General features: G+C 34.6%; 1 protein-coding gene across 25 annotated transcripts in view; it reads right to left on the bottom strand.

The window, feature by feature from the left end:
- Nucleotides 1-25000, bottom strand: part of LOC101883808 (kelch domain-containing protein 1-like) — a 29144-nt gene that overhangs the window by 2938 nt on the left and 1206 nt on the right. For 18 of the 25 annotated variants that reach the window (XM_073927927.1, XM_073927925.1, XM_073927926.1 and 15 more), the window contains exons 3-4: nt 18446-18563; nt 16277-16389 (exon numbers count right to left, since the gene is read on the bottom strand). In XM_073927927.1, coding sequence (XP_073784028.1) covers nt 16277-16389; nt 18446-18563 — 231 coding nt within the window. Of the gene's footprint in view, nt 1-1103; nt 1166-1258; nt 1294-5879; nt 5965-7161; nt 7240-7448; nt 7501-7625; nt 7717-10623; nt 10642-10964; nt 11050-11357; nt 11436-11801; nt 11878-12221; nt 12300-12623; nt 12699-13001; nt 13078-13388; nt 13468-13740; nt 13803-14083; nt 14252-15348; nt 15484-16276; nt 16390-18445; nt 18564-25000 lie in introns of those variants that run through there. The other 7 variants (XM_073927913.1, XM_073927912.1, XM_073927931.1 and 4 more) reach the window with 4 other exon arrangements.

Below are 25000 nucleotides of genomic sequence, written 5' to 3'. Positions count from 1 at the left end.
AGGACCAGTTCCAGATACACATTACCGGTATTGAGTCAAAGTAGGGACCAGGTCTACACACACATTACTGGTATTGAGTCAAAGTAGGGACCAGATCTACACACACATTACCGGTATTGAGTCAAAGTAAGGACCAGATCTACACACACATTACTGGTATTGAGTCAAAGTAGGGACCAGATCTACACACACATTACCGGTATTGAGTCAAAGTAAGGACCAGATCTACACACACATTACTGGTATTGAGTCAAAGTAAGGACCAGGTCTACACACACATTACCGGTATTGAGTCAAAGTAAGGACCAGATCTACACACACATTACCGGTATTGAGTCAAAGTAAGGACCAGATCTACACACACATTACTGGTTTTGAGTCAAAGTAGGGACCAGATCTACACACACATCACTGGTTTTGAGTCAAAGTAGGGACCAGATCTACACACACATCACTGGTTTTGAGTCAAAGTAGGGACCAGATCTACACACACATCACTGGTTTTGAGTCAAAGTAAGGACCAGATCTACACACACATCACTGGTTTTGAGTCAAAGTAGGGACCAGATCTACACACACATCACTGGTTTTGAGTCAAAGTAAGGACCAGATCTACACACACATTACTGTTTTTTAGTCAAAGTAAGGACCAGATCTACACACACATTACCGGTTTTTAGGCAACGTGGGGATCAGATCAGCACCCTTACTATTAAATTTTAAACCTCAGTCAAGTAATTTGACAGTAAACTGCTTTAGAATTTTCATTTGAAGAGCAGGTCAGTTTATAAAAAATGTAATTTGAATACAGAAGGAACCTCAAGATCCAAACAGGAAATGGTCCAGAATAGATTTAATAAATGTTATATTTATTATAAATAATTTCCACAAAACCTTTAAACACAAAAAACAGTAAACACAAAATCCATGAAACTCTCTTGCATGTCTAAAAGCAGTTCTCATTGGGTATAACAAGCTTCCACATAACTCTTCCATGTCTGCATACACATTTAGTTAAGTGCAATAGCAAACAATATTAAACGGTTAGTTCACCTCAAAATGAAGATTCTGTTATTAATTCCTCTCCTTCATATTTTTTCAATCCCTTGCTGTCTATGGAGGATGAGGAGTTCTTGCACTTTATCTAAGTTATCTTCCTTTGAGTCTGAAGATGAATGAAGGTCTCAGGGGATTAGAGTGAGATGAGGGCAAGTAATTAATAATATAATGTACATTTGGGTAAACTCTTAAAATCCACCAGTATGTTCTATTTCTGTTTCTGTCGTATTTTAACTATTTGAAAAAAAAAATATTAAAAATATTTAAAAATATATTCATAAAGAACTGAACCCCACAAATGCACAGAGACCTTCATCATATAACCAAGCCACCAAAACTCCAAATAGACATCATTTGTTAAGCATTAACTCTACATTAATAGTAAGCAGTTTATAAACACAGCTAGATGCTCTATTGTTGACTTATAAGCATGTGTAATGTGCTCAATTTTTATGTTTTCATACTTTGTTTATAATTCATTTTTCATTACTAAATGAAGTATTGCATTATTTACAAACTGTCTAAGAATAATTGGTGTTTTTTAAGATCATTAAGAATGAGTAAATAAATGATTAAAAAACTATATAAATGAACATTTATACATTTACTATTCAGGCATATAATCAGGGCTAAAAAGAAAAAAAAAAAAAAAAAAAGAAAATCCAATCGGTTCACTCTAAGCAGAATTTATATTTTTTCGGTTCTGTTCTTGCGTTCCTTAATAGACAAAATATTCCGAAAACAGTTTTCTAGAAAAAAAAAAAACAAAAAACCTTTATTTAATTACAAAGTATTGCAGGGCTCTAGAGTGCTCTGTTTTTTAATGGTGCAACTAAAAAATCTATACGAGGGGTAAGATTAAATGAATTTTCAATAAGTATCATTAAAGACATATTTATAATATGAACTTGCTTTTGGTTATTGATTGACACGCTGTTTAAAGGCGCTACACACAGCCCCACTCCTTGGTATCGAGCGCAGGCCCGGCGCTACATTTAGATGTTGTATAATATGAAATAGCAAAAAAAATTATGAAAATTGTTATGAAATAGTTTTTTAGTTATGTAGCCGAATAAAAATATTTAGTACACTGCACAGTGCAATTATTATTTAAATTTATTATATCCATTATTATTAATATTAGTAAAATCTTTTTAAAAAATTTACTTTAGGCTATACTGCTATTTGCTCATGCAAAATTAAACACCAGAAAATATATCGTAGGCCTATATTAAGAGCTAAATTACAGTTAGCATCATAATTAGTTCAATTATGTGCTGTAGGCTATTGATTGACCAACACCCCCTGTATACAGTTTACCCACTGCAGGTCTACAGTTCTGATGTGTATTTTGAATTACTTGTTTTAAATGACAGTAAGACATGCTATATTTAGTTTTTATAGTAAAATATACATTATAATCCAGTACAAAGTAAAATAATATTTATTAATGGCCTTTTGGCAGCGTATAGCCGTTAAGCTTATAGTCTAAGCATGTCATTTATTTATTATTAACATAAATTACAAACTAGCATCCTTATGATTTTATTTCGTTTCTGTATATTTTTATCAAACGAAAAATGCAATGAGTTATACTTTGGTTTTAATTTTATTAGAAATTTAATAGCCGTTTAGGCAACACTACTTCTACATGTCATTGGCTCTGATTGCGTTTTTTACAGATAACCTATTTACAAAGATTTTTATTAAACAAGTGCACTACCACAAGATATTTTTGTAGGTGTAAAAATCTAAAAAGTATCATTATCATATTCTTGCCTTATTCATCTTTAATATAAATATAAAATTTAACACATTCATTGATTAAACTAGGGATGCTAACAATCACTCGATTGATGTATTGTCGGTAACCCTTTAAAACCGATAGATCTTATCGATGACCGATTAAGCATGGGCATTTAATAAGTTATGCTTTGCTCTTTGAGATGCGTCCACGATTTCACACATTACATAATCAAGTGTGCGCAGTTTAGGCTACGTTACCCTATGGAGTCGTGCACTCTCTTGACTTTGCATATCGGTTATGCACATACTAGTCATACCTATTATGCTCAGATCTCGTTTATCCGCTGGTGCTGCCATTAATCTGCTGGTCAAGTAATCAAAAAGTAGGCTACATGACGTTTAATTATGGGCAGGTTATTAAGACCAAACATTGGTTGTGCAAACTGTATTACGTTCTCTAAAATTTTAAAGTGTTTTAAGCTACATTATCTTTTATAGACTGGCATAGGCCTAAATACGCATCACGGCCAGACATTTATAGTTTATATAAAAACGAGCGTCACCGTCGCATTTGTTCACATGCTTTAAATTAATGCTTTTTGTCTCCCAAATTCATATAATAAAGAGAATGATAAAATAACATTATTAACCGTTTAACTGTAAACATTTCTGTTCAGAACGATTAAAGTTGATCTTTTTTTTTCGGTTTTCGTTTCTGTTCCTGAAAAATGTCATTTGATTCTGTTTTTCGTTTCCGTTCCTTGAACCGGTTTGGAGCCCTGCATATAATATGTTTTTCTGCATGTTAAATAATGCTTTATTAACTCAACTTCATGTAGTTTTGTGATCTAATCTAAAGTGAGGAATATTGATGCTTTATAAATCCCTTATAAATGACAATTAAAGGCTCAGAATCATTCATTTATTCATTTATTTTCATTTTGGTTTTCTCTCTTTATTAATTCTGGGTCGCAACAGCGGATTGAACCACCAACTTATCCAGCACGTTTTTATGCAGCGGATGCCCTTCCAGCTGCAACCCATCCCTGGGACACATCCATACACATACACACTCATTCACGCTCATTTACTACGGACCATTTTAGGCTACCCAATTCACCTGTACCGCATGTAGGAGCACCTGGAGGAAACCCACACCAACACAGGGAGAACATGCAAACTTTACACAGAAATGCCAACTGACCCTGCCAGGGCTCGAACCAGCGACCTTCTTGCTGTGAGGTGACAGCACTACCTACTGTGTATCAAATAAACAATAAGTATTTGCAATCGTACCTAAACAAATACAATTACTGTAAATTTTAAACATTGCTGAATAACAGGAGTGTCGAAATACAACATCATTTGATAAAACAACAATATAATAATTTAACAATACATTACGTGTAAAGCAATTTTATATATAGACAAGATTGCAATGATTTACTTTTCATTTGATACAGTTTCATTTGAGCATCTTGTAATAAGTAGAAATTAATAGTCATTTTTTTCCAGTATATAATGTAACTGAGCCTTATATTGTCATTTATAATGGATTTATAAAGCATGAATAGCCCTCGCTTTAGATTAGATCACAAAACTGCATGAAGTTGAGTTCATAAAGCATTTATTAACATACTAAACAACTTATTATATGCCTGAATAATAAGAATTATCAATGTTATTTTGAATAGTTTATTAATCATTTACTTGCACATTCTGAATTATCTAAAAAAAAAAAAACACCAACTACTTTACAAAATATCTGGTTTGTTAATGATGTATTTTTCATTACTAAATTAAGTATTGCATTATTTACCAAGTATGAAAACAATCATTAAGCACATTATAATTGTGCTTATAAGTCAATAATATTGACTTATGAATTTATATTTATAAATATAATTTATAAACTGCTTACTAATGTCTATTAATGTAGCGTTAATGCTTAACAAATGTTCAACTAACTATTTGCTAATGTTTCATAAATAATTAATTGTGTGCAGTTATTATAGTGTTACCCAACATTTATATATCTTATTAATCAGGCATATAGTAATGGTTACTCTTTCTAATAATAAATGCTTTATAAAATCAACTTCATGCAGTTTTGTGAGCTAATGTAAACTGAGGACTATTGATGCTTTATAAATCCCTTATAAATGACAATTAAAATCTCAGCTATATTCTAAACAGAAAAAAAGAAATAAATTTTTATTAGGGGGAGTGATTCATAGCTTTATATATATGATATGATAAAAAAGTCGTTATCATATGGACAAGTCTAAAACTGAAGGACTTGTTCCAAAAAGAGCAAACCCCGCAATCATATGGGACTAAGGCCAAAGAAGATATATATATATATATTTTTTTTTCCATTAATTTCAAGATACACAAATGAAACTATCTAATGAAAAATAAATCTTTGCAATCTTATCAAAATATAAAATTACTGTACAGTGCAAACATCACAGAAACACTGAAATGAATATTGTCATATTGTTAATTGTTGTTTTGAAATGATGTTGTATTTTTATTTTGCAATGTTTAAACTTTACAGAATTTTTTAATAAGATTGCAAAGATTTATTGTTCATTAGATACTGAGCCTTAAATTGTCATTTATAAGGGATTTATCAACTATAAACAGTCCTTAGGTCACAAAACTGCATGAAGTTGTGTTATTTAGCATTTACTAACACACGGTTACAATTACTATATGCCTGAATATAACATGTATAAATGTTCATTTGAATAGTTTATTAATCATTTAATAACTCATTCTGAATTATCTTAAAAACCACCAACTACTCTTATATACAAATAGTTTGTAAATAATGCAATACATAATGTAGTAATGAAAAATGAATCAGTAACAAAGCATGAAAATACAATTAAGTCAAGTCAAGAATACAGTGTTTGAAGCTGTATTTATAAACTGCTTCCTAAAGTCTATTAATGTAGATTTAGTGCTAAACTAATGATGTATAGTGTATACTTACTATAAAAGTGTTATTCAGATTTTTTATCTAAAGAGCCGAGATTCAGTTTTTAATATAAAAATCCAAAGCTGACCAATCTCTGGTTTTTAGAGCCAATGGTTCAGCTTTCACCACAGCATGTACTTCCTGTTTGCTCCAGGATCTTCTCTTTATGGGACCTATGGGTGGTTAAAATATAAAAAAGAGGTTTTAGTTGCATAAATGTTCAGTCATTTTTACAACATGTGCTGTTATGTTAGTTTAATATTGTGATAGAAATTGCTAGAAAAATATGTCTAGCCTATTATTAAAAATACTTAAGATGGAGATGGATTAAAAAATACTTCCTAATAACTCCAAAACTGGTTAATGTGGTTACACTTTATTCCATAGTCCAGTTTAGACATTCTTCTAACTATGCGTAACTCTGCAACTACGTTAATTATCTCACCGTAAAGTATTATGTATTAGAGTATTTCAATAAGACTAACGCTCATCTGATTATCAGTAGAGTATTAGCAGACTGTTAGCTCAAGTTTAGCTCAAAACACTACACTGTAACACATATCTGTTCATTACCAGTTCCTGTATTTTGTGATTTACAAGTGTTTTTTTTTTTTTTGTGGTGGTGAATTGCATTATGGGATGTTGATCTCTGCTCTGTGCACTTTTGATGTTGAAAATTCAACTCTACAGTTTAACAAAGTGACTTTTACTGACATTTTAGTAGTTTGAAATAATATAATGTATAAGAAATAATATATAGAGATAAATAAGTCTTTAGAATAACAGAAAATGTACCGGCAGTTTATTACAAGGTTTCTGTAGCATAATATACAACAACAACCCAAACAAAAAGTCACTTTTTTTTTACTTTTTAAGATTAAAAGTTGTTGGAAGAAAGATCAAGATCCCATAATGCAATTCAAAAGCAGAAACAAACAGATTTCATAAAAACAAATTATGAAAAACTGCTAATTTAATTATTATTACTTATTTTTATTAATTTTAGAGTGTAGAGTATTAGCTGACAGTTAAGGTTACCTCAATAAAACCAACTCTCATTGGTCTCAGTAAATAGTACAGCAGACTGTTAGGTTACGCTCAAAATTAGTACAATATGAATATAGTAGTAGTAGTAAAGTAAAATATTAAAATAAAGTGTAACCAGATATGCAATTAGTATATTTTTCCAAAGTATTTAGCAATATTGTTTAACTAACATGAAATGAGACATCAAGTGCAACTGTACTGAAATCATCATAGAAGTAATGTGCTTCTGTTCTGTTTTACCCTACATGTTATGTAAATGAACTTGTGCATTTGGACTTGTACAATAACACAAGTCAGTCACAAATTAACTTTAATGATCATACCTCTCTTTTTTGTGAATGCTGGGTCTGCTTCACTATCTTCACAGACACTGTACCATGGTGATGATACTTGAGGGGACTCTGAAAGTAAAAATCAAGTCTGAGAGTTGACTTCTCTGCATAAAGCTTACCAAAATATTTATTTGATTTTGTGTTGTTCTTTTTAATGGGTAAAAGCGTGTGATGGTAGCTTAAAAATAGTTTTCAAACACAGCACATACATATCATGATAAAAATAAACATTCTGAAAAAAGAAAAATTCTGATCAGAAAAATAAATAATATTTTTACCTTTTAGATTGGACTTCACCTCCTCCAAAATCACGATCCACTGTAACTTTCTCTGAATGTAAAAACCCACACAAAAATACATCATTTAAAACAATATGGTATATGTTTGCAAATACAAATGTGTATATAACATCCAGAAAATCTGGCACTGTACTACATGTTTGTGTGTAAACCCACGATTTGATCAAGATTCCACCCTTTAAAATCTGCTGAGCGTCTGTTTTCAAGTCCCAGAAAAACTGAGTTGTGGGAACAGAGCAGTTCTCTTCTGCAGTCATACAGTCATAACTCACATACATATGAAGAGTTAGGTTGCAAAATGCGATAAACGGCATTTTTTGACATTTGGATTTTATTATTGGAAATCACTGTTCAGATGTACCTTAATCTATGTGTGAATTGCTGCCATTAATAACATTTAAGAATGCACATTTTAGGCCAAGTACAAAACGTATTTTTTTTCACAAAACGCAATATCCGTCAGACCAGTTTCTTTACAAAGTGCGATATAACAGTTAGAGAGCGTTCAGGATGCGGCGCGAGCTCAGCATCCCCTGGGAAGAGAGTCATCGCCGGTGAAGTGCTCAGAGTTTGCTCATTGATTTAGCGATAGAAGATGAAGTCTTCAACTTCACAAAAAAATAATAAAAAGGCCACAAAAGTGGACCAGAATAAGATACTTCTGCGTCAACAATACACAAATGCAGCAGGGAACGAGTCTCCGCTGATGTCAAGAGAAGGCCTAGGAGCGCCTTTTTTCCTACTCCCCATCACAAGATACCTGTCTGCAAGTGTCCCTTATAAGTTTATTTTTTAAATAATTTCTTAAATGTAGCTGAGTAGCCTATCTGAAGATTTATTTATGTGGTTGCACCTATTATTTAAAATTAATTCTTGTTGTTGTTGATTTATTACAAAGGAACTTAAAGGGCACATGTTGTTATGGAGAAAACGGTTTAGCTTTTTCACAACCAAATAAATAAGCTATTATTATTATTATTACAGTGAAATAATTCATTAAATATGACATAGCGAGGCAAGTTTGTGTCGCAGACTCAGTGACACCGCAGCTCCGCCCGCTCTAATCATACAGGTTTGGTTTTCTGCAGCGGTGTGGAAGGAGCCGCCCCCCACTCTTTCTGTACCAAGCTAAAGGTCATTTATCTAACTAACTTAATCTTACTTATCAAACAAAACATTGATTCACTAGCTTTTGGTAATGGTATTAATGTAGTATAATATAGCCTAAGGTGGATGTAGCGTTTTGCAAAAAAAAAAAAAAAAAAGTTATGTTATGTTATGTTGTGTACATTCTGGCCAAATCTAACTTAGAATCTTATTATTATTAATCAATCTTTGCATATATTATTCCATGTTTGACAATGTGGGTTGGATTAATATGTAGCATTTTGGCATGTTTTTTTTAACTTAATTATAGACATAAAATTAAATAAAAAATATCCTGGATTTGAAAATATTGTGTTCCTGGCCTTCACTGAGCTCAAGTTATAGTTTAATGTACAGAAATTGTGAATGAACTTGACTGTTGATGTCCTGAAAAATAATGTCAAAATTACCAACATTTTTTTAAATGGATATATCTCGTTCTGCAATGAAACTCTTCATATACAGTTGAAGTCAGAATTATTAGCCCCCCTGAATTATTAGACAGCTTGTTTATTATTTCCCCAATTTCTGTTTAACGGAGAGAAGATTTTTTTCAACACATTTCTAAACATAATAGTTTTAATAACTATTTCTAATAATCATTTCTAATAATGGACTTATTTAATCTTTGCCATGACGACAGTAAATAATATTAGACTAGATATTCTTTAAGACACTTCTATACAACTTAAAGTGAAATTTAAAGGCTTCACTAGGGTAATTAGGTTAACTAGGCAGGTTAGGGTAATTAGTCAAGTTATTGTATAACGATGGTTTGTTCTGTAGATTATCGAGAAAAAAATATAGCTTAAAGAGGCTAATAATTTTGTCCCTTAATCGGTGTTTAAAAAAATGTAAACTGTTTTTATTCTAGTCAAAATAAAACAAATAAGACTTTCTCCAGAAGAAAAAAATATTATCAGACACACTGTGAAAATTTCCTTGCTCTGTTAAACATCGTTTAGGAAATATTTAAAAAAGAAGAGAAAAATTCCAAGGGGTCTAATAATTAATACTTCAACTGTATATATATATATATATATATATATATATATATATATGAAAGTATATACAGTTGAAGTCAGCCCACCTTTTTAAAACTTTTTTACAAATATTTCCCAAATGATGTGTAACAGAGCAGGGAATTTTTTCATAGTATGTCTGATGATATTTTTTTCTTCTGGAGAAAGTCTTATTTGTTTTATTTCAGCTAGAATAAAAGCAGTTTTAATTTTTTATGAACCATTTTAAGGTCAATATTATTATCCCTCCAATAACTTGCCTAGTTACCCTAATTAACTTAGTGAAGCCTTTAAATGTCACTTTAAGCTGTATAGAAGTGTCTTGAAAAATATCTAGTCAAATAATTTTTACTGTCATCATGGCAAAGAGAAAATAAATCAGTTATTAGAGATGAGTTATTAACACTGTTATGATTAGAAATGTGTTTAAAAAATCTGCTTTCCATTAAACAGAAATTTAGTACAAGAAATAAACAAGGGGGCTAATAATTCTGACTTCAACTGTATATAATTAAAAATATATATTTTATATATAATTTTATAAATATTTTATAAAAAATTATTTTATATATTTTTATATATAATTTATAATTTTTATTTTGAAAAATATAATTTAGACAGTAGTACTCAAGGGTCCAGGGGTCTGACCTCGCTTAAATAATCTAAGATTATATTACAGATCCTGGATCTTTTAATCTTGATAACTCATTTTAGGCTAATTTGGTTCTTCAAAAAAGTTTGCGAATCAGATTAAACTGATCTGAGAGGTGTTGTGACTGTGTGTTGTTACAGATCTATCGATCCTCAAAATCATTATCAGCAATACAACGATTGGCTGACGGCACAGCAGCTTGATGACATCTGATTAATGCACAGTTATCAAAATTACATGAAATCCGTAGTAAACGGTTCGTTAAATCTGATATGCAATAACAGAGTTGTGAGTCACGTGCTGGAGCAGAGCAGTTCTCTTCCCCTGTCATATGGTCATCCTTCAATAAAAGCTGAATATAAAAAAATATATATTAGTTAGACAGCAGTACTCAAGGGTCGCGGTCCCCACTATGTCAGACCGTACTGTGTGTGTATTGAGGACTAAGTGTGTTTCACAGCTTCTCTAACATGCCTCTGGTCCCCACAATGTCAGTGCATATGTTCACCAATTAGGACACACACTCTGTTTCATTTCTATATTTTGATTAAGTTAAATAATTACAATTAAATACACCACTACTACAACAACAACTACTATTACTACTACAACTAATAATATTAATAATAATATTAATAATAATAATAATTGTTATTATTATTATTATAAACACACCTCATCAGAGTTGTGGGTCTCCTACTGGAGCAGAGCAGTTCTCTTCCTCTGTCATATGGTCATCCTTCCATCCTTCAATAAAAGCTGAATAAAAAAAAATATATATATATATATTAGTTAGACAGCAGTACTCAAGGGTCCCAGTCCCCACTATGTCAGACCTTACTGTGTGTGTATTCAGGACTAAGTGTGTTTCACAGTTTCTCTAACATGCCTCTGGTCCCCACAATGTTACACTAGTGCATACATTCATACATTAGGACACACACTCTGTTTCATTTATATATTTTGATTAAGTTAAATAATTACGATTAAATGCACTACTACTACTACAACAACAACTACTACTACTACTACTACTAATAAAAATAATAACAACAACATTAAACACACCTCATCAGAGAGTTGTGGGTCACGTACTGGAGCAGAGCAGTTCTCTTCCTCTGTCATATGGTCATCCTTCAATCAAAGCTGAATAAAAAAAATAAAAAAATATATATTAGTTAGACAGCAGTACTCAAGGGTCCCGGTCCCCACTATGTCAGACCGTACTGTGTGTGTATTCAGGACTAAGTGTGTTTTACAGCTTCTCTAACACACCTCTGGTCCCCACAATGTCAGTGCATATGTTCACCAATTAGGACACACACTCTGTTTCATTTCTATATTTTGATTAAGTTAAATAGTTACAATTAAATACACCACTACTACAACAACAACTACTATCACTACTACTACTACTACTACTACTAATAATAATAATAATAATAATAATAATAATAATAATAATAATAATAATAAAAATAATTGTTATTATTATTATTATTATAAACACACCTCATCAGAGTTGTGGGTCTCCTACTGGAGCAGATCAGTTCTCTTCCTCTGTCATATGGTCATCCTTCAATAAAAGCTGAAAAAAAAAAAAAAAAAAAATATATATATATATATATATATATATATATATATTTTAGTTAGACAGTAGTACTCAAGGGTCCCGGTCTCCACTACGTCAGACATTACTGTGTGTATTGAGGACTAAGTGTGTTTCACAGCTTCTCTAACATGCCTCTGGTCCCCACAATGTTACACTAGTGCATACATTCAAAAATTAGGACACACACTCTGTTTCATTTCTAGATTTTCATTAAGTTAAATAATTACAATTAAATGCACTACTACTACTACAAGAACAACTACTACAACTACTACTACTACTACTACTAATAAAAATAATAACAACAACATTAAACACACCTCATCAGAGAGTTGTGAGTCTCGTACTGGAGCAGAGCAGTTCTCTTCCTCTGTCATATGGTCATCCTTCAATATAAGCTGAAAATAAAAAAAATATATATTAGTTAGACAGCAGTACTCAAGGGTTCCGGTCCCCACTATGTCAGACCGTACTGTGTGTGTATTCAGGACTAAGTGTGTTTCACAGCTTCTCTAACATGCCTCTGGTCCCCACAATGTCAGTGCATATGTTCACCAATTAGGACACACACTCTGTTTCATTTCTATATTTTGATTAAGTTAAATAATTACAATTAAATGCACTACTACTACAACAACAACTACTACTACTACTACTACAACAACTAGTAATAATAATAATAATAACAACAACAACAACAACAACAATATTAATAAACACACCTCATCAGAGTTGTGGGTCTCGTACTGGAGCAGAGCTGTTCTCTCCTTCTGTCATACGGTCATACTTCAGCAAACCTGAATATAAAAATATATATATATTAGTTAGACAGCAGTACTCAAGGGTTCCGGTCCCCACTATGTCAGACCGTACTGTGTGTGTATTCAGGACTAAGTGTGTTTCACAGCTTCTCTAACATGCCTCTGGTCCCCACAATGTTACACTAGTGCATGGGTTCACCAATTAGGACACACACTCTATTTCATTTCTAGATTTTGATTAAGATAAATAATTACAATTAAATGCACTACTACTACTACAACAACTACTACAACTACTACTACTACTAATAATAATAATAACAACAACATTAAACACACCTCATCAGAGTTGCGAGTCTCGTACTGGAGCAGAGCAGTTCTCTTCCTCTGTCATATGGTCATCCTTCAATATAAGCTGAAAATAAAAAAATATATATTAGTTAGACAGCAGTACTCAAGGGTTCCGGTCCCCACTATGTCAGACCGTACTGTGTGTGTATTCAGGACTAAGTGTGTTTCCCAGCTTCTCTAACATGCCTCTGGTCCCCACAATGTTACACTATTGCATATGTTCACCAATTAGGACACACACTCTGTTTCATTTCTAGATTTTGATTAAGTTAAATAATTATAATTAAATGCACTACTACTACAACAACAACAACTACTACTACTTCTACTACTAATAATAATAATAATTATTATTATTATTAAATTTAAACACACCTCATCAGAGGGTTGTGGGTCTCCTACTGGATCAGAGCAGTTCTCTTCTTCTCGTCATATGATCATACTTCAATGAAAGCTGAATATAAAAAACAAAAAATAATAATTAGACAGTAGTACTCAGGGCTCCTGGTCCCCACTATGTCAGACCGTACTGTGTGTGTATTGAGGACTAAGTGTGTTTCACAGCTTCTCTAACATGCCTCTGGTCCCCACAATGTTACACTATTGCATATGTTCATAAATTAGGACACACACTAAGTTAAATAATTACAATTAAATGCACTACTACAGCAACAACATCTACTACTACTACTACTAATAATAATAATAATAATACTAATAAACATACCTCATCAGAGAGTTGTCGGGGCAGTTTTCTTCTGCAGTCATATGGGCATCCTTCAATGAAAGCTATTTAAAAACAGCTGTTATATAAGTCATGTCACGACTATAAAGCTTTCATGACAGTCTTATGAACCCCCCTTTAAAGTAAAGCATTACCCAATTAATTAAACTTTTTTACCCATTAAGACAAGAAGAAGATATTAAGAGATTGATTTCATTATCTCTTATGGATGATGCAAACTCTTTATTTTTGAACAGATTTACCCTTAATCTATATTAACATTAAAAACTCTTAGCTTTGCTGAATGTATTAAGGATTAATGTATTAAGTAATCAAAATGTCAAACCTTTCTCCAAGGCCAATCACATGCGCCATAGTCAAACGTTATTTCCTCTCCAAAGAAAATATCCCTGATTGCAAAAAGGCACAAATGAGGTTTTCTCTGAACAACGATCTTATTGACAGTGCAGTTAGGGTGCAGATCGTCCTCATGATCGGCATCAATGCTGCAAAACTAAGAGAAAAGAGCAAGCAACATTTTAATTATGCCCTCTCATAGCAATAAAAAGCTAAACTATGGCATGAATACAAACAGAATGAATATAATATATACATGTAAATTTGAATGGGGAAAACACTTAACCACCTGTTCTTGTTTTACCATATAAAGTCAAACATAAAGACAGTATTTTTATTAATATCTCATCTATGCTTTGCTTCCACAAGCTCTATCATTTGTACTCAACCACAAAACTTCCTTTAATAAATGTGGACATCGCAAACTCTGACCTAAAAGATTTAATGAAACGTGTAGGGTTCAAAAACTACAAAAACCTCACATTAGCATCCTCTCTGTGTGTGAATTATAAATACAGTAAACCTTTTGAAGTGGATCAGAACCTTTCAACAATGTTGTTCTAATACTATTGAACACCTGTTCTTCTTTCTTAGGACAGTTTTAAAGAACTTTTTTTCCACTTCAATTGTTTACAGGTCACACTTTACAATCAGGTTTTATTAGTTAATGTACTTACTAACATGACCTAGTTAATGAACAATGCATGTACAGCATTTATTAATCATAGTTTAACATTTACTAATGCATCATTTAAATCTAAATTCATGCTTGTACCAGTAATAATGCATTGCAATAATTAATGCATTGTGCGTGTTCAACTAGTAATGAACAACTTTATTTTCATTAACTAAAGTTAACAAACATGAACAAATAGTGTAATAAAGTATTATTTATTGTTCATGTTAGTAAATGCATTAACCAGCATTAAATAATTTAACCTTATTGTAAAAGGCTACCAGTTGACAGCAAATAAATAAATAAAACACACACAGTGAACATTTATGTACTTGTATATATGTTTTACACTAAGTTGGAGTTTATTATAATTATTTATCTAAAATAAAACGTTTCTACACGTCATAGAACAATAAATTAAGTACATTTCTAGGACCAGATAGCCCCACATTTTAATTATAACCTCTATATTACTACATTAACGTATAAATAGTATATAGTGTTATTTCAGGATTAACGTTAAATGTTTAAAGCAATTAACCATTTAAAAATACGATAAAAGAACTATGAAAACATACCTTAGTAACCTTCTATATATTCGGTTTCCAGTGAATGGGTCTTGTCAGTGGAGCTGGTGATGTGTTTCTCCGCATCTTTTAATGGTTTTATCCTCCGTCGATCCATTTAGCCGCCCGGTGATTGGTGACTGTCTGACCGCGGCTCATGCACTCCACCCCGGCCTCTGACTCACGTAGCACCGGGCAGTTAGCACGTTAGCACATTAGCGCGAGTAACTTTTACTCGTGTAAACAAGTTAAATTACATACCGAACTGTAGTTTGTGTCTTATCAGTGTTATATTAATACGTAATTTGAAACAACATCGATTAAAACACCCAGGAAATTCGTTAAAACATTTAATTAACTATACCTGATAACTGTCAAAATATGCAACATAAGTATTTGTCATATAACCTATTTTATTACATTATGATGGTGAAAAACATTCTAACTTACCCAAAAATTCGAATAATTTGATGATAGATCTTAATTAAGTTGATTAAAGTCGGATTCATTTATGAGATTGCGCATGTGCAGTAGGCAGAGTGTGTGAACTGCGTCAAGTGTGTGTCAGGGTGCAGTACCGCCATCCGACTACAGGACCGCTATAGAGCAGTGCGCCGACACACACTTACACACTCAATTCAGGTAAATGGTCAAGGTGGGGATCAGTGAAAAAAACTGCACTAGGCATATCAGCAACGCCCCCTGAGTCTTTTAAAGGCAAAACATGGTGGGGACCGGGCGATCGGTCCCCACTATGTTTTTGGTCCCCACTTTGTGAGTGTGCTATCATGCTGAGGTCCCCACCATGTAATAAAAACAAACACACACACACACTGTGAATAAAGCAGCACTGGAGGAGCTCATACACACACACACACACACACTGTGAATAAAGCAGCACTGGAGGAGCTCATACACACACACACACACACACACACACCTTCCTTCATGAAGCCAGCAGCAGAGTTTGTCTCTGGGTGATGGTGGAGATCCTGAGCGGTGTGTGACCCTCCTGCAGGTGAACCGCCCATCGCCCAGACTGATGGAGTAGAGCTGAAACACACACACACACACACATATGACTGCTGGATTGATAACACTGACAGCAACGTGCACACACACACACACACACACACTGCTGTTTATGGAGATGGCAGGTAATGTAGAAACACTTGTCCCTGTCCTTCAGTGGGTGTTTCTGCTATCAGTACTTTACTCCGTCACTTATTTTTATCAAGACGTTGTACTTTTACTTCTTACATTTGTGCACAAATATCTGTACTGTCTACATCTTGCATTATTAACCCACGCTCGGGACTTTCCTTTTCCTGTGTTTGGATCTCTATTATTTGTGATCAATGCGCAGTAATGCGAGCGCCTCTTTAATGCAGTCAGTCTATTTTCCTCACTGCGCCGCCTTTTCCAGGCTATCGCGCACCAGACGTGGGCTAGTTTGTGAAGATTGCTATGAGAAAGGCTAGGATGACCTGGCAGATGTGAGTCGGTGAATTAAACATGACATGCTGCCCTGATGACGGAGTAATAAGACTCCTGCTGCTCGCTCGGATCACAGGTAAACTAGTGAGACACATTCCAGTTCAAAAGCACACGTCTAAATGCTGAAGCCTTTTGTCCACTTCTGATCATACTGCACAGGGATTCACTCTAATACCCAGAAATATAGTGCTTTTAGTAACGATGTGTACATTTAGTAATAAAAACACTTTATAAGAGATGTATTTATTGCAGTTTATTTCCTTTATTTCTGAAAAGTTCATATTGCACTCTGCAGTCACATTTGATAAGACTTTGACTTGATTTGATATATAGAAAGTTTATATATATATGAGCAGTATCACACCAGTAGCAGTGGGATATGGCTGTACATCGGCACTAGTGGGAGGCGTGTGTTGGCATGAGGCCGCAGGCTGAGTACCTCAGTGCCCCCACCAGTGCCGATATACAGCCATATCCCACTGCTACTCGAGTGATATTGCGTTTATACAACAGTTTGACGGCATAATTGTGTATATAAAAACAAAATCCAACATGGAGAGTTTCAAAATCCCTTTTGTATGAGGAACTACTTTCTAACGGATTCAGATCATAAGCTGACAGATAAACAGCTGAGCGTGCATCTTTTACACTGTAGATCTGCAGTGTCTGCTTTCTGCTGGCTGTATGTGGGCGGAGTAATACACAAAGGGTAAAGAGGCTGTACAGGTGATGATATTGCAGAATATCGCACGGCTATCAGCCAATCAGATTTGAGAACCAAACAGAACTGTTGTATATATATATATATATATATATATATGAAAACATGTGCAATCGGCATTCAGAAACAAACGTGCAAAGACCGCCACCTGCTGGTGCAAGAATAAATAAGAATTTATTTTAGCAAAAGAGAAAAACTGAATATATTTTGGACAGAAGTCAGAGTAAAATGTAAGACATTATTTATGAAGATAGACAGGTCTACAGAGTGAATCAACATGAAGGGCAGCTGATGTTTATAATCTAACAGCCACAAAACGACATGCTGAACACCGAGAGTTTGCGTCAGGATGATGATACATGGGTCGCCTGTTTAAGCAGTGTTGTTAGGCTGTATAGCAGAGTTTGATGCTGCTCGGCTACTTTCATAAATTTGGCAACAAACATTTTACATAAAAACTGGAAATGTCAGGTATTTTATAATGTTGTATCAACAGGATGTCCAGTTACCCACCCATCCTCACTCACTATCCTTCAGCTTAGTCCCTGATTTATCAGCAGAATGAATCACCAATTATTCCAGCATTAGTTTTAACACAGCAGATACCCTTCCAGCTGCAACCCAGTACTGGGAAACACCCATACACACTCACATTTACACACACATTTACCTATTATTCACCTATAGGGTTAGGGTTATATGTCTTTGGACTGTGGTTGAAACGGGTACTTTTTACTTTTGTACATGTTTGAGGCTGTGTTTCTTTACTTTTACTTAAGTACAAACGTGTAGTCAGTACTTTTACTTTTACCAGTGTCGTTTTAATCGTGAGTATCTGTACTTCTACTTAAGTAAGGGATGTGTGCGCTTTTGCCATCTCTGGCTGTTTACTTCATTAGTCTGTCCGTCATCACTGCAGCCGCCGAATATAAAGAGCTCTCCATCCAGCAGACAGGAGGAGGAGCCAGACAGAGGAGGAGGAGCAGAACCACACACCTGACGCACACACCTGCAAAGGAGGAGGAGAGGCTAATACACACACACACACACACACACACAGCTGTAGGCTGTCTGTAGCTCGTCTCCTGGGCTCTGTTCTTCGTATGTGGATTACTCAGTGAGCTGGATTTGGTTATTGATGATTTGACTGATCCAGGATCGGTTCGTTCTTCAAAACTCATCTGAGAGTTGTTGTCATAGCAACAGTTCCAGTAGCCCAAACCTGCTCAGAGCAGCAGCTCATTCATTTAAACAGGATTAGATCAGCTCAGTTCAAGCAAATATAATACTAAGAGTGTGTACCGAATCCTGATATCTTATTACAGTAGTAGTTATACACACTTGGGAAAATAGTAACTATATACTTTTAACTATATATATATATATATATATATATTAGGGATGTAGCAATATTGTAAATACCGTCATACCGCAATATTAATTTTTTTCGATATTAGCGTAGTCGCATGACTCGATAAAACTATAGGTCTTCTGAGAAAGTTTGCTCAGGCGAATGAAGTGAACGGGAGGTAGCGGACACTACAATTCCCATCAGCCCAGGCGTGGCCATCATCCTTTGCGGTCGGTTGTCGCTACAGATCCAGTAATGTGGTAATGGAGTGTGCTGCTAGTAGCGGGGATGAAAATGAGATGGAAATAATGGAGCCTAAAGCGGGTTTTAAATCAGATGTGTGGAAGCATTTCGGTTTCTTTCTAAAAAGATACGAGAAAGGAGAAAAGGTGACAAACAAAAAAAAACCCGGTATGCAGGCACTGCCAGACTGTGGTGAAATATAAGTCGAGGAAAACGACTAATAGCAGTCATGGGGACTGCAGAACACAGCACACTGTTCAGATTGATGCAGAGATTGACTTGTACCGCAGAGAGATCTCTATCTCACTCATGGTTTGTCCTCTCAAGTGGTGGAAAGACAATGCACAGCGTTACCCACTGCTGTCAACCTGGGCCAAGACATATCTCTCTGTCCCAGAAACCTCAGTCCCAAAGGAGAGGGTTTTTTTCTGTTGCAGGGGACATTGTAAATGCCCAGATATCCCAGCTTTCACCAGATTATAGTTATATGATCATTTTCCTTAAAACCCATCTCTATCTGAGTGAGTGCGTGATTAAATGTTGTATGTGAAAGTTTTCAACAATACTAAACTGAAACTTTATTTTTTTTACATGGTTTAATATTTTTTTGTTATTAAAATTGAATAATTGAAGTTCCTGTTTCAAAGCTTACAGATAGATGGCTGATTTGTATGTCATTGACACTTTTGGCTCTTTTTTGTGTTTCCTGTAAATGATTCAATAAATACCGTACCGTGACATTCATACCGAGGTATTACCGCACCATGAAATTCTGATACCGTTACATCCCTGATATATATATATACTTCTTTAGCTTTAGTACAATTGTGTATAATAGACCTGCACAACATGACTTTTTTTTAAAGCAATAATACATGTAATGTGACGCTGATTTGATGCTTCATAACAGTTGCAGACGCCTTTATCAATATCAAAATACTTTTGTAAACATTGTGGAAACATAAATTTATCTCATCTAATTTCAAATTAACAATAATCTACGTATAACTGAAAAGTTATATTCTCTGGTTTTTAATTATATTATTTCATTGACATGCCAGCTAGGAGGGTCATTTAGCCTTTGCCTTGCTGACTACAGGCTAAGCCAAAGTGATGCAATTATCAGTTTCACAGCATGGGGTGTCTATTGTTTACTCTTTTTAATCAAATGGTCAGGAGGTTTTGTCTCCAGGACATGATAAGATCAAGCCGGAAAAAGCAGTTTACCCTGCCGACCACAACTCTTAATTTGCATGCTTTGTTTAGCCATGTCCCCTCCTCCTAAGAACACAATATAGACATGAAATCTTTGTCTTAAATCAGACTATTTGCAGACTTGTGTGAGACTCGTGAAAGAACTTGCAGACTGCAGACCTCTAGTAGGCTCTTGCAGACACATGGACATCTTAAAGACGCTGTATGACTGCAGATTAACCAACACGTCTCAATAAAGGAATTCTGCTTGTTTCGAGTCTCCTGGACTGGGTTCTTCTCTTCTTTTCACTCATTTATTTTTTTACAACAACATCTAGTTGTATTCTTTACACTAATTTAGTGTAAAGAATACAACATCTAGTTATTCTCAAACCGGCTACTGTAACACTACTCTGACTACTATAATAAAGAAAATCCGCTCTAACTGTAGAACTAAATAAACAGCAAAATACATATGAAAGTGTAAAGCCTGCAGCTCACAACAAACGTGTAAAGTTATTGCGTGTCATATTTAACAAACCGTTTACTATGAATTTTCTGTAATTTTGCTCACATGAATAATTGAATATTAATCAGATGATGTCATTACGCTGCTGTGTCGTCAGCCAATCGCTGCATTGCTGATCATGATTTGGAGGATGGATAGATCTGTCCTTCACAACACACACAGATCTCAGATCAGCTCATCCAGACACTTTAATCCAATTCATGAACTTGTTTAAAAAAAACAAATTAGCCAGAGATCAGTGATCAAGATGAACAGATCCAGGATCTGCCAAATCAGCTCAGATCATTTAAGCAAGGTATGAAGAACAGAGCCCAGGGCCCGGTTTTTCAAAAGTAATCCACTAGGATTTTGGATAAGGGATTGGATCAAATCTTGAAAATGGATTTTTCAAAAGAAAAAACGGATTACATAATCGGATTAGATCATGTAATCCAATCTTGGTTTTGATCCGGATCAAACCTTTAGTTTGGGTTTTTCAGACCTTTCGATCACTTTGTTCCAAAAAAACCTGGATTAAACTGATCCCATCAGAAGGGTGGATTTAGCGTGGATTTCATACCCGAAATGTAATGAAAACTTATTTATTAAATAAAACTATATTTGGATCATGCAGTATCTTGATGCAAAGAATGGCAATGCCTGATTTTTGACATCACCTTCAACAATTGCAAAAAGAGACAGAAGTTCAGCTTCATCTGGCAAAGGAACAACTGACTCTGACCAAACTGCAGCAAACCAGGACCACACTTGAGATCTGCCTCCTAAAGAAAACGCTCAGACAAGCTGCTCCCTCCACATCAGATGAGGAAGTCTGACATTATTGTGGAGGTTTCAACATTGTCTTTTTTTTATTCAATACATCTATATTTGAAACTTATTATAAATATCCTCAATGTACAGTCTTGTAGATCTCAGATGAGCGGACTGCTGGAGGAGGATGGGGTGGGGTTTTTCTTGCTTTTATTATTTATCATTATAATTATTTTACTGTTTATAAAATTGTCTTAGTTTTCATTTGAAATAAAAATAAATTTATATTTACCCCACACTGGCTATTCTACTTGTTGCTCTTTTCATAGGCCTGTCTATCCATCTACATTGTGATTAAGCACTGGTAATCCAGATTTAGTGATCCTGAAAAGTTCCTATCTGGATCAGAATGATCCAATCCAATGTTGCTTTGAAAAACTGGCTCAAAAAGTAAGCTGGATTACCTGATCACGGATCGCAAAAACAGGATTACTAAATCCGGATCAATTTTATCCGGATTAAACCTTTTGAAAAACCGGGCCCTGATTTCACAAACAAGGTTTAAGGCTAGTCAAGATTAAATTGCACGTTCGAGCTGTCTCAGCTCAAAATAACTTGCGGTGAGATGTCGTAAAATATGTCAGTGTTATTTTTTTTTTTACCTCCAGGTGCACACCAGTAACATTGTTCTCAGGCCATTTTTATAAATGTCTTAAATAGCCTTATTTAACTAAGGCCTAGTCCTGGCTTAATCTAAGCCCTGTTTGTGAAACTGGGCCACAGAGTCTGCATCAGTTCACCAGCAGAACTGCAGACATCATCATCAGCAGCACTCCCGCTGTCCTCAGACTGACTCTGGGGGCTATTCCATAAACCAAGCTTACAGAAAAAGCCTGGCTTATTTTGGTAAGTCAGGTTTATTATTGGCGGATTCGGTTTCATAAATCTAATTTAGGATAGTTCAAACTTAGTTACCCTGGCAACTTATGCTGGGAAACTAGCCTGGTTCGGGGCAGGCTAACTCTCAGGTCTTAAGTTCAAGCTTAATCAAAGTAATGTTAACATTCACCTGCCATAATCTGATGCCATTTAAATTCACTTAACCTCTTAATAAGGATTAAAACTTTATGGTCACTTTATAGCAAAAAAAAAATATATATATATATATAATCCAAACTTTGCATTGGTACTGAATAATCTAATGTATATGCACAAATATATTATTGTAAAGCATCCTGTAGAAAATATTAATTTAAAAGAGAAATCTGTGAGGGGGGTTCAGAGCTCTCTCTCTCTCTACTATATATTAGGGATGGGAAGATTAATCGATATGTATCGATACGCGGTCATGCGCGTGCACGATGCGAGTGCATCGGTACAGCAGCAGAGGATGAATGAAATTTTGGAAGCAAATCGAGATGCATCGGTTTTTGCGAGATACAGCTTATATTTTTAATATAGAATGTATTTTTTATTTATTAACAAGTGTTGTCAACCTGTTTTTGGCGCATAATTTAATCGACCTACATAAAGTAAGCCTAACGGATTTGCGGATGTGTACACTTACACTACAACTCAGTGTATCAGGTGTGCGGATGAAGCTAGTGGTGCGCCCTCAGAAAGCGCGAGAAGCAAAACAAACATTTTATTCCCCACTGAGTTTTAAATCTAAAGTATGGCAACATTATGGATTTAAGGATGGACGACATGACAGGACAGATGCAATTTGCAAAATGTGCCGCGCATCTGTAAAATACGACTAATCTGAAATCTCACTTGAAGCGGCGCCACAGTGTTGTTGTGAAAGCATCTTCCAGTGTTCCTGCATCCCCAGCTTTCACACTGCTTCAACTGTAGCTACAGTACCAGCTTCAAAAGTGGTGAGAAAAGCATTGCCAGTTTTTTTTCCATGCGCAACAGTTTTGTGCGCTCTACGCCAATAACGAATGCTATTGCATTGTTCATCTGCAAAGATATTCAGCCTAGTGTCACGGAGAACGAAGGTTTTAAACACCTCCTCCTGTTAATTTTTATTTAATTATAATAATAATAATAATATTAATATAATAATGATAAAAATAATGAGTGTCACGGTGACACAGTGGGTAGTTTGACCACCTCACAGCAAGAAGATTGCTGGTTTGTTATATTTTTATTAGCCTGTTGTTTACAGTGACAGTGATGTTTGAAAGCAGCATAACACTGCTAGTTCACCACCTTAAGTTTTGAATAATCAGTGGCAAAATATATGTTTGTAAAACTTGTTTTCATAGTTGAAAAGTTAAATCACAATTCTTGTTGTGCAATGCTCAACCTTTATGTTGAAAGAGTGCAAATATATATATATTTTAATATATATTGCACTTATACATTCTGTTTATCTTGAAAATACTTCAATAATATGTGCTATATGTTCTAAAATGGCCCTCTACTGTAAACTGACACTCTGGCTCTGAGAGAAAAGCCAGTTTGTAAAAAAAGTCTTGGTTTTGCTTGGTTAATAAATAATCAAACTCATTCAATGGCACAGCATCCTCTTTCACATCATCTCATAAACTTGATCTAATTAGTTAGTGCTGCATTATCGCATTGTATCATGATATGGGTGTGAATCGTATCGTTTTGCATGGCAATATGTCACAAATGTATCGTTAATATATCGGATTGTATTCTTTGTATCGAGATGCGTATCGGATCGGCATTTTAGCTTAGATGCCCAACCCTACTATATATATATATATATATATATGTCACATTCACCAGCGATCTCTAACCACCAGAGGTCGCTGGAAAACATTCTCACTCACAGAACTACAAATGTGTTTGTAAATGAACTTCAACTTCATACATGCTCCTCGCCCACACACCTGCGTTCTCATTTAGCTTGATTTACATTCACACCTGAGGACTTTCAGAGACTGATTAACACACCCTATTTAAGCCACACATTCACTCCTTCAGTTGGCCGAGTCTTGTTCACTGTAAAGTAGCATTACAACGTGTTTTCCTTGTCTTGGTTTTCTGTGTTTTGAACCTAGCCTTGTTTATTTAGTTATCCTTGTCTGCCGCCTGCCTTTCGACCTGTCGAAAGACATGAGGCATGCGCTATAGGTGAATTGAATAAGCTAAATTGGCCGTAATGCAGGAATGTGTATGAGTGTGTATGGATGTTTCCCTGTGAAGGCGTCCGCTGCATAAATCATATGCTGTATAAGTTGGCCGTTCATTGCGCTGCGGTAACCCCAGATTAATAAAGGCACTAAGCCTAAAAGAATAAACGTGTGTGTGTGTGTGTGTATATATATATATATATATGTATAGTAGAGAGAGAGAAAGAGAGAGAGAGCTAAGAACCCCCCTCACAGATTTCTCTTTTAAA

The sequence above is a fragment of the Danio rerio genome, chromosome 17, assembly GCF_049306965.1.
Source record: "Danio rerio strain Tuebingen ecotype United States chromosome 17, GRCz12tu, whole genome shotgun sequence".
Lineage (NCBI taxonomy): Eukaryota > Metazoa > Chordata > Actinopteri > Cypriniformes > Danionidae > Danio > Danio rerio.
Note: the sequence above shows the minus strand (reverse complement) of the source record. Positions and strands in the feature narration are given on the sequence as shown.